Here is an 11,284-nt window from a genome sequence, read left to right as displayed (position 1 = left end):
ACACACACTCTCTCTCTCACACTACTGCACACCTTTTCGCTCACACTCACGCTCTTGCACATACTCTCGCTCACACTCGCAGACTTTCACATACACTCTCTTACACACTCTCGCACAATCGCTCACACATTGGCTTTTTATTTCAGCTCAGAACATCAAGATTTTCCTTTGAACCAAAAAATTTTTTTCATTTAAAAACATTTAAATTTTTATACTCTAGGGCTTTTCACACTTGAAAGAGTCCCCTGGGTCCTAGTAACCCCCGGGTAAACGGAATCCATGGTTGTGTAGTTAGCTCTTTTACACTGCTCCTACTTCCCCCGGCGTTAACACTGAATCCTGGCTCTTCCTCATCTGATGTTTCTCACTCTACATTCCTAAGCCCTGGATTTACCTTCTCCTAATTCACATATCTGAATAATCAACAACCGTGATTGAGTAAATACAGCGACACATTTCCCCCTCACTACTTCCGTGGTGTTTCAGACCACTAGGGGGTGCTAGCAAGTGGTTTATTTGTGCATTGTTCCCGTGTGGGTGGTGCCACGCCCTTTCCTAAGGTGTTTTGTCGCGTTACTTGTTTTTCAGTTAATGTGCTGCTCTATATATGTGAATCCCTGCATTTGGGTGTGATTACCTAGCTGGCGCGGGCGATCAAGCAAACGGCAGAGATCCGGGTTCATTCCCTGAGGGTTAGCAGCACGGTGTAGAGCGACACTAACACGAGGGTTAGCAGAGTGGTGTAGAGCGACACTAACACGAGGGTTAGCAGAGTGGTGTAGAGCGACACTAACACGAGGGTTAGCAGCGTGGTGTAGAGCGACACTAACATGAGGGTTAGCAGCGCGGTGTAGAGCGACACTAACACGAGGGTTAGCAGCGTGGTGTAGAGCAACACTAACACGAGGGTTAGCAGCGTGGTGTAGAGCGACACTAACATGAGGGTTAGCAGCGCGGTGTAGAGCAACACTAACACAAGGGTTAGCAGCGCGGTGTAGAGCGATACTAACACAAGGGTTAGCAGCGCGGTGTAGAGCGACACTAACACGAGGGTTAGCAGCGTGGTGTAGAGCGACACTAACACGAGGGTTAGCAGCGTGGTGTAGAGCGACACTAACACGAGGGTTAGCAGCGTGGTGTAGAGCAACACTAACACAAGGGTTAGCAGCGTGGTGTAGAGCAACACTAACACGAGGGTTAGCAGCGTGGTGTAGAGCAACACTAACACGAGGGTTAGCAGCGTGGTGTAGAGCGACACTAACATGAGGGTTAGCAGCGCGGTGTAGAGCAACACTAACACGAGGGTTAGCAGCGCGGTGTAGAGCAACACTAACACAAGGGTTAGCAGCGTGGTGTAGAGCAACACTAACACGAGGGTTAGCAGCGCGGTGTAGAGCAACACTAACATGAGGGTTAGCAGCGCGGTGTAGAGTGACACTAACACGAGGGTTAGCAGCGCGGTGTAGAGCAACACTAATATGAGGGTTAGCAGCGCGGTGTAGAGCAACACTAATATGAGGGTTAGCAGCGTGGTGTAGAGCGACACTAACACAAGGGTTAGCAGCGCGGTGTAGAGCGACACTAACACGAGGGTTAGCAGCGCGGTGTAGAGCGACACTAACACGAGGGTTAGCAGCGCGGTGTAGAGCAACACTAACACGAGGGTTAGCAGCGCGGTGTAGAGCGACACTAACACGAGGGTTAGCAGCGTGGTGTAGAGCGACACTAACACGAGGGTTAGCAGCGCGGTGTAGAGCGACACTAACACGAGGGTTAGCAGCGTGGTGTAGAGCGACTCAAACATAAGGGTTAGCAGCGCGGTGTAGAGCGACACTAACACAAGGGTTAGCAGCGCAGTGTAGAGCGAAACTAACACGAGGGTTAGCAGCGTGGTGTAGAGCAACACTAACACGAGGGTTAGCAGCGAGGTGTAGAGCAACACTAACACAAGGGTTAGCAGCGTGGTGTAGAGCGACACTAACACGAGGGTTAGCAGCGTGGTGTAGAGCAACACTAACACGAGGGTTAGCAGCGCGGTGTAGAGCAACACTAACACGAGGGTTAGCAGCGTGGTGTAGAGCGACACTAACACAAGGGTTAGCAGCGCGGTGTAGAGCGACACTAACACGAGGGTTAGCAGCGTGGTGTAGAGCAACACTAACACGAGGGTTAGCAGCGCGGTGTAGAGCGATACTAACACAAGGGTTAGCAGCGCGGTGTAGAGCGACACTAACACGAGGGTTAGCAGCGTGGTGTAGAGCGACACTAACACGAGGGTTAGCAGCGCGGTGTAGAGCAACACTAACACGAGGGTTAGCAGCGCGGTGTAGAGAGATACTAACACAAGGGTTAGCAGCGCGGTGTAGAGCGACACTAACACGAGGGTTAGCAGCGTGGTGTAGAGCGACACTAACACGAGGGTTAGCAGCGTGGTGTAGAGCGACACTAACACGAGGGTTAGCAGCGTGGTGTAGAGCGACACTAACACGAGGGTTAGCAGCGCGGTGTAGAGCAACACTAACACAAGGGTTAGCAGCGCGGTGTAGAGCGATACTAACACGAGGGTTAGCAGCGCGGTGTAGAGCGACACTAACACGAGGGTTAGCAGCGTGGTGTAGAATGTTGCTAACACATGGTTTAGCGCGGCGTGAAAAGCCCTTAATTTCAGGATGCTCTGTTTGGAGATGAAGAGAGAAGAAGCTCCTTACTTCTGGACACTTGTACCAGTTCGGTCACGTTGAACACTCCCGACGTGACAAAGCTCTCCTGAAACTCGGGCCCATCTGCGAAAGAGGAAAACAGAAACAAAGAACAATGCGCTAGTGTCTCTTAAAACCCCAGGAGTGATTAGATCATTAGCATCATACACACAGACACAATAGCGCGATTGTTACGCGGCTTTTTTCTCCCTCGAAGTTAAACGAATAAACTGAAAACAAACAGCTGGAGTCGGAGCCAGAGTGGAGTCAGCACTGTACTGCTGCAATGCAAAGGACAGATCAATAGGACAATATACCGCCAGCTCCAGAAGTATTGGCACCCTTGAAGAAAATGAGCAATAATGAATGAGTTGTTTATTGAAAACACTGGTTTCAAAAGTATTGGCACCCTTGAAGAAAATAAGCAAAAATTAATGATTATTTTCATTTTTTAGTTTCAAAATTCTTTGTAGAAATAAGCAAAAATTAATGAGTTTTTTTTTCTTTTTTTAAACTCTAGATTCAAAATTATTGGCACCCTTAAGAGCAATAAGCAAAAACTAATTAATTAATTTTTGTAAATTGAAAACACTGGTTTCAAAATTATTGGCACCCTTGATGAAACTGAGCAAAAATTAATGAGTTTATTTATTTATTTTCTTCTTTTTTTTAAGCAAAAAGCTTTTTTTAAGCAAAAGATTTTATTTATTTATTTATTTTTTTAAACACAACTGTCAAAATTATTGGCACCCTTGGTAGAATTACATAAACATTAATGATGTTTTTTTTATTTATTGAAAATACTAGTTTCAAAATTATTGCAATTATAAGCAAACGGCAGAGATCCGGGTTCATTCCCTGAGGGTTAGCAGCGCGGTGTAGAGCGACACTAACACGAGGGTTAGCAGCGCGGTGTAGAGCGATACTAACACGAGGGTTAGCAGCGCGGTGTAGAGCAACACTAACACGAGGGTTAGCAGCGCGGTGTAGAGCGATACTAACACGAGGGTTAGCAGCGCGGTGTAGAGCAACACTAACACGAGGGTTAGCAGCGCGGTGTAGAGCGATATTAACACGAGGGTTAGCAGCGCGGTGTAGAGCAACACTAACACGAGGGTTAGCAGAGTGGTGTAGAGCGACACTAACATGAGGGTTAGCAGCGCGGTGTAGAGCAACACTAACACAAGGGTTAGCAGCGTGGTGTAGAGCGACTCAAACACAACGGTTAGCAGCGCGGTGTAGAGCGACACTAACACGAGGGTTAGCAGCGCGGTGTAGAGCGACACTAACACGAGGGTTAGCAGCGCGGTGTAGAGCGACACTAACACGAGGGTTAGCAGCGCGGTGTAGAGCGACACTAACACGAGGGTTAGCAGCGCGGTGTAGAGCGACACTAACACGAGGGTTAGCAGCGCGGTGTAGAGCGACACTAACACGAGGGTTAGCAGCGCGGTGTAGAGCGACACTAACACGAGGGTTAGCAGCGCGGTGTAGAGCGACACTAACACGAGGGTTAGCAGCGTGGTGTAGAGCGACACTAACACGAGGGTTAGCAGCGTGGTGTAGAGCGACACTAACACGAGGGTTAGCAGCGTGGTGTAGAGCGACACTAACACGAGGGTTAGCAGCGTGGTGTAGAGCGACACTAACACGAGGGTTAGCAGCGTGGTGTAGAGCGACACTAACACGAGGGTTAGCAGCGTGGTGTAGAGCGACACTAACACGAGGGTTAGCAGCGCGGTGTAGAGCAACACTAACACGAGGGTTAGCATTAATTACATAAACATTAATGATGTTTTTTTTATTTATTGAAAATACTAGTTTCAAAATTATTGGCACCCTTAGTGAAAATAAGAAAAAAAATTAATGTTTTCTTTTTATCTTTTTTAAACACTGGTTTCAAAATTATTGGGACACCCTTGGTAGAATTACGCAAACATTAATTACTTTTTTTTTTTATTACTGAAAATACTGGTTTCAAAATTATTGGCACCCTTGGTAGAAATAAGTAAAAAAAGGAACGATTTATTTATTTTTTTTCAAAACACTGGTTTCAAAATGAATGGCACCGCAATAATATTACGTGATATTTGTAGCAGTGAAAAAGAAAACAAACTGAGCCTCTGTAAATTTTAACAAGGTGCGAGACACTAGAGAATTTCTGCTCTTCTTCTTCTCTTCCTTTGCATTCTCTCTTTATTACCTAAGAAACCATTTTTGCCACCTTTTAGACCTCCGTACCTGTAGATCACCCTGAGAACTAACCTCTTATAGATATAGCACAACTTTCTGGTTAGAGATTATGTAAAACCTCATGAGAGCTCATCAATGCGAAGTCTTGCCAAAGTCTTTATCTTTCGGATGGACGTTGTTTCGGATTTTAATATAAGTCCTCCTGGATGTGGATTCTCCTTTTGAAAAACAAGGTTTGGGTTCAAATATCTTTATCTTAATCTATTTAGTTACCACAAGCTGCAGCTCCTAAGCATCACCAATCCACCTCCGTATCCAGCCACCATTTTTTCTTTCTTCTGGAGGGTGTTCATAGCCACAAAAAGCCTCATCTGACCACAAAACTCTAATGATTCTTAATGACTAATATGAAGTGAAGATCGGTGAAGACTTTCTTTCAAACATCTTATAGCTGATATGGACGGGTTTGGAGGAATGATGAACCAATATTTGCTGTCTTTTTTTGTATCAGTCATGATCTTTACGATGCTGAGGGAAACTTTTCACAGTTTTGTTTCCACCTGAAACCAAAAAATGGAGTTTGCTCCTGTTTTTTGTTGTGTCCATGTTGATGACTGAGCGTCTTTGTCATGTCTCACTCCACAGTGGAGGTTAATATGAAGCTCATATGAAAGTAGACACTCAGGACTTGTAGTATTTCTGTTGTTCCCCAGCCTACTAGAGGTGATGTATTCACAGAAAAGATAAAGAAAAATCAAAGCAGTTCATTTTTTTCCACAGAAATGTTCAAAGTAAATGTTGATATCGAACCCATTTCTGCTCTCTGAGACGCTCCGAGTGCTTGTTCATCTAAAAAGCGCCTAAACTCTGATCTTCAACCAGTAAAATTCTGTGTAAGTTCTCCAACAGAGGGAAAAACACAAGTCTGAAACGCACTGAAACCCGACAGACTCGTTTTAGATCAGACTCACAGTGAGAAAATCATTCGTTTGTTTATTCTGATTGAAAACGTCTCACTGTAACTGTTACAAAAAGGGGTTAAATAAGTGTTTTTAAATACAGGGCTTATACAGATTATACCACAGGGCTGCTTGCTGTATGTGAATATATGCGGATGAATCGTGTCTGTAACATTAACGTTATCGTTTCTATAGTAACAAGGAACTTGCATGGCAGACTTTTAAGACGAATTAATAAAAAGTCGTGTTGTTACTTAAAAACTTTTTTGCTTGGAGAGGTTTGCGTAATAACATTTAAGAAAGGAATCTCCAGTGTCAGAGCTTCGGAACGGTCCGGAAGTTTTCCGAAATTTTCAGAGGAAGAAAATCGGCACGAGGTCGAAGTTTTTTCATGTTACTTCTCAGGGACATGACAGGTCGTGTTATTGTGACCTTAACGAGGGAAAAGCTACGACGGAAGTGAGAACAGGAACTGACTCATTTACAGATGTTCCACTACATAACTATAAACAGATAAAAAGCATGACGGCGTTCGTTCGAAATCAATTCGAAATTGATAAAGCTTCAAAAGGTGTGCTGTTATAGAAGGGAAGACATGATATTGTTGTGGCATCATCGTGGATCATTTTTTCTAGAACAGCACATTATTATTATTATTATTATTATTATTATTATTATTATTATTCATAATAATAATAATCACTTATTTTTTTTATTTTATACTGGACCTCCTGGTGGTCCAGTGGCAGGATCCCACGCTCTCATTGCTGTGGCCTGGGTTCAATTTCCGGGCAGGGCGCTACCCCAGCCACTGAAGAGTCTCAGTGCCGGTCCCAGCCCGGATAAAATGGGAAGGTTGCGACAGGAAGGGCATCCGGTGTAAAACCTGTGCCAAATCATGTGGATCGAATGATCCGCTACAAACAGCGGACCCTGCCAATGCATGTGACTAATGCTTGGATAAAATTAAAATAAAATAATAAAAATAAAATAAATAAATAAATAAATTATTATGGGGAAGTGGTAGCTTAAGTCATAAAGGCTCTGGGTTGTTGACCGGAAGATCGGATTTCCAGCCCCAACACCGCCAAGCTGCCACCATTGGGCCCTTGAGCAAGGCCCCTAAATCCCACCCTGCTCCAGGGGTGCTGTATCGTGGCTGACCCTGCACTCTGACCCCAACCCCCAAGAATGGGTTATGCAAAGAAAGAATTTCCCTGTGCAGTAATGTCTATGTGACAAATAATGACAACTTATTATTATTATTATTACATATTATCTGCTTTCATTTTTTTATGCTGAGACGTGATTTAATTTATTCATGCATCGTGTCATGAGGAATTTCTGCCATTATATTTATTCATAATTGATTACAGTTTGTTTGGGAGTGCCAATAATTTTGCAGCAGTGCAAATAAACAAGAAAAAGAGAAAAGAAATGACGTTCGTGTGCAAGTTCAAGTGTACTGAAGTCTTTGATGGTTAAAGGCAGCATGTGTGTGTGTGTAGGTCATGTATATGTACTGTATATACAAAAGGGTCATGAAACGGATCTTTTGCCCCCCAGATGGCGCAATTTTGTCTGAAGGCTGAAGGAAAAGCCAGACGCTCTTGCCTCCTGGCAATCACACGCGAGGAGAAAGCGCAGAAACCGGAGAATCCAGAACCAGGATTAAATTACACGAAGAGTAAATAAATGAAGAAAAGTCAGAGGTTCGCCTTGTGATGGAGCCTGTATCTCGCTCTCGGGTTGTGCTCTCGCACCCTGTTTCGGTGTGCGGCGTGAGCTTCAGGATTCTCTTCCCTTCCTCGGCCCCACCCCCCCCCCACCCCCACCCCACACGTAAACAAAACACATCCTTCGATCGACAATTTTCAAGAAAGCTTCGTTTCAACCGAGAGGGGGTTTTTTTTTTGGTTGAATTCAATGAGCAAGCATGTTTCGTGTGGTTCGAGAAGCATGTGTGTGTGTGCGTGTGTGTAGTGAGGTGTGTGTCGGAGGGTGTGGGTTTGCTAGGTTAAGCTGAGCTCTATGTAGGTTGCGCTGTGTAAACAGGATGTTTGTACAGTGTGGGAACGAGCTCAGAGACCTGCGCTGCACTGTACGCCTGCTGCTTTCACACCTCCAAACACTCTCACTTGACCACACAGACATCAGTGCATTGTGCACACATGCACACACGCGCACACACACACACACACACACAGAGACGAAAACATGCATGAACAAGCAAAGACTGCAGAGATTTTGCAGCTCTCACACATCCACACACCCATGCACATGCTCACGGAATTAATCTGATGGTTTCTATGCCTTTTTGTTTTGTTTTTAATTTACAAAAGAAAATTTAACGCAAAGTTATATGCAAAAAATACAGATATAGCTTTAATATTCTTGATTTAATTATTTTTAAGATAGGAAAAAATGTCAGATTTTTAAACAACAAGAATAAAAAAGTTAAGCCGTCATTGTTGGTTTGAAAGAATTATGTTAATAAATGTGAACAATTATGATATTGTGAATAAGTGGTTAATAAATAATTAATTAAAGCCACCATGTAGGTTGTACATGGTATCATGAGCTGATGGTACGGTGCTGTAGGATGAGAGACAGGTGAAGAGAGAGCTAATGCAGGTGTGTGTGTGTTTACTCTCAACATTTGGAACGACAAGATTTCCCAAAAGATCCCCAAGCGCATATTAATGAGATCTAAACACAGAACAGGTGAAGACATTCAGGTAACAGGACGAGACAGGACTAGAATTAGGTCTAGGACTAGGTCGCTATGGAAACTGAGACAGGAAAAGGGGAGACAGAGGACAGGTTAAAGGTGCTGTAAGCGCAAGACATATTATCATGCAACAATCAAGTGACACCATTGGCAGATTTATCAAGGGAAAGTGCTAGGTGTGAACGCTTAATTAATAAGTGTTAAAGCAGAGCTGTAACACACACACACACACTGAAGCTTCAAGTCAGTTTTAATCTCAAATCAAATACAGACATGAAAAAACTTAAGAGTGTGTGTGTGTGTGTGTGTGTGTGTGTGTGTGGTCTTACCCATTGTGGCGGCTCGACTATCTTCTTGGTCGGAGCCGATACCTGTGCGAGGACTACTGCCCTGCTCCGCTGCCTCTGAGAAAGAGAGAGAGAGAGAGAGAGAGAGAGGGAGCGAGAGAGAGAGAGAGAGGGAGAGAGAGGGAGAGAGAGAGAGGGAGAGAGAGGGAGCGAGAGCGAGAGAGAGAGAGAGAGAGAGAGAGAGATGAGTTGTCACTCATGATTTCTATAGACTGAAACACAGACTGTTTGTATTCAGTGTGAACACATTTATTCAGGCTGAAAAGAGAGAATGCGTTGTAAACGAACAGAAACAGAAAGACCGTTACTCTGAGAGACACAACGCTCGCCGTCTCACTCACACAGTCATGTGAAAAAATTAGGACACTGCATGAAAGCCTGTGTGTGTGTGTTATTCTTTTAACATAGCTAAACATATGGGCATTTGATCTTCCTTTTTCACAATATTGAAAGATTCAAGTCATAAAACTAAACAAATAAAACCAAGGAACAATCTCTTTTTCAAAATGATCTGTAAAATGTCATTTAAAAAAAAAATCCAATTTCTTCTGAGGACACCCCCACATTTATCTCGACTTGATAAAATGACCAATAGCTGTTTCACATCAGGTGCATCGTTCCAGAGCATTGTGAAGGATGCACCTCGGACATTTAGCTTGCTTCGCTCTTAATTGTTGAAGTGAGAGGTATCACCACGGGGAGATCCAAAGAGCTGTCTGAGGCCTTCAGACTGTTGATGCTTATGAGTCTGGTAAGGGATATAAAAAGATCTTGAAAGAATTTGTAATCAGCCAGAAAATCATTTACAAGTGGAGAACATTTAAAACAACTGCCAACATGACCAGGTCAGGCCGTCCGAGCAAATTCACCCCGAGAGCAGACCGCATGATGCCTAAAGACCTACGGCAAGCTTTTGCTACAGTTTATGCCAAGGAATCTCCAATCAGAAAGAGACTACACAACTTTCATTATAATGGAAGGTGTGCAAGAAAGAAACCTTTTGCAGTCTAAGAAAAACATGAGGGCGAGACTGAAGTTTCCCCAAAGGACACAAAGACAAAGGCCAAGACTTCTGGAATAATGCTGTGCTTCGGACAGATGAGTCTAAAATCGAATTATTCAGACACCATAACAGGGCATGTTGGGCGTAAACCAAACACAGCATTTCAGCAGATGAACCTCGTATCAACTATGAACCTAAAGGTGGAAGTGTGATGGCTTGGGGATGCTTTGCTGCAGCAGGACCTGGCCAGCTCACCATCAGAGAGTCCATTACGAATTCTTCAATGTATCAGAAGGTGCTTGAGGAACATGCAAAAATTCAAGCTAAAGTGGAACTGAACCTTGCGACATGACAATGACCCAAAATACACACCAATAAATCCACCAAGGACTGGCTGAAAAAATGGAGACATCTGGAATGGCCGAGTCAAAGCCCAGATCTAAATCCTGTTGAGATCCTGTGCAGACAAGAACCCCCCCCAATGCAGAGTTCTGCATTGAGGACTGGGGGAAAATTTCTTCCAGTCCATGTCAGAAACTGGTAGATGGCTACAAGAAACGTCTCACCAAGGTTATTTCAGCCAATGGGGTGGGGGTGGCGGCAGGGGGGCACACTATTAGGGCTATTAGGGCATAGGGTGTGCTAACTTTTATTCCTTAAGTAAAGTTTTGTTGATTTCTTTTGTTCAATAAGTGAAAACAGAGTGATGTTTTGTTGTTGTTTACATGCAATTACATCACTTCCATCTCCAGGTACAAATTAAAACAAGATCAGACACTGACATGTGGACATTTCTTGAAGAACTGAATATTTAATGGGGTGTACTCATTTTTTCACATGGCTGTACATCAGACTAATGTGGGTTCTTTCACTTTATTATTTTCCAGTAAGAGTGGTCTCACAGTCCAGTTGCTGAGGTCCAGTAAACACACACACACACACACACACACACACACACAAGGCCAAAATGAAGGACCAGTCTGCCCAGGATCAGACTCAGACCCCTTCAGACTGTCCTGATTCCACATGTCCTGTCTCGGATCAGACAGCAGACACGTCGGGTAGACGTCTCGGATCAGACAGCAGACACGTCGGGTAGACGTCTCGGATCAGACAGCAGACACGCCGGGTAGACATCTCCCGTAAATGATTGATAGGTGAGAGAATCGTGATTTTTTTTGCAGGATTTGAACTCCCTCAGTCATCTAGCATTAATCAGCACTCAGGAGCAGTGTGGCATCATTTCTGTCGTTACAGTACACCAGCACACGTGAACGTGAAATCTACACGTGATACAGAGACCCAACCGTACACGCCCACTCCTCAGCTTACTCACAAACCTCATAAACCCA

At 44.2% G+C, this 11,284-nt stretch overlaps 1 protein-coding gene across 4 annotated transcripts in view; it reads right to left on the bottom strand.

The window, feature by feature from the left end:
• Positions 1 to 11,284, bottom strand: part of nfic (nuclear factor I/C) — a 168,153-nt gene that overhangs the window by 48,726 nt on the left and 108,143 nt on the right. For all 4 annotated transcript variants that reach the window (XM_058388695.1, XM_058388692.1, XM_058388696.1 and 1 more), the window contains exons 3-4: positions 8,912 to 8,986; positions 2,709 to 2,783 (exon numbers count right to left, since the gene is read on the bottom strand). In XM_058388695.1, coding sequence (XP_058244678.1) covers positions 2,709 to 2,783; positions 8,912 to 8,986 — 150 coding nt within the window. The remainder of the gene's footprint in view (positions 1 to 2,708; positions 2,784 to 8,911; positions 8,987 to 11,284) is intronic.

This window comes from Hemibagrus wyckioides, linkage group LG05 (genome assembly GCF_019097595.1).
Source record: "Hemibagrus wyckioides isolate EC202008001 linkage group LG05, SWU_Hwy_1.0, whole genome shotgun sequence".
In the NCBI taxonomy this organism is placed as follows: domain Eukaryota; kingdom Metazoa; phylum Chordata; class Actinopteri; order Siluriformes; family Bagridae; genus Hemibagrus; species Hemibagrus wyckioides.
The sequence above is the reverse complement of the archived record's forward strand: the minus strand, read 5'-3'. Positions and strand labels throughout refer to the sequence as shown.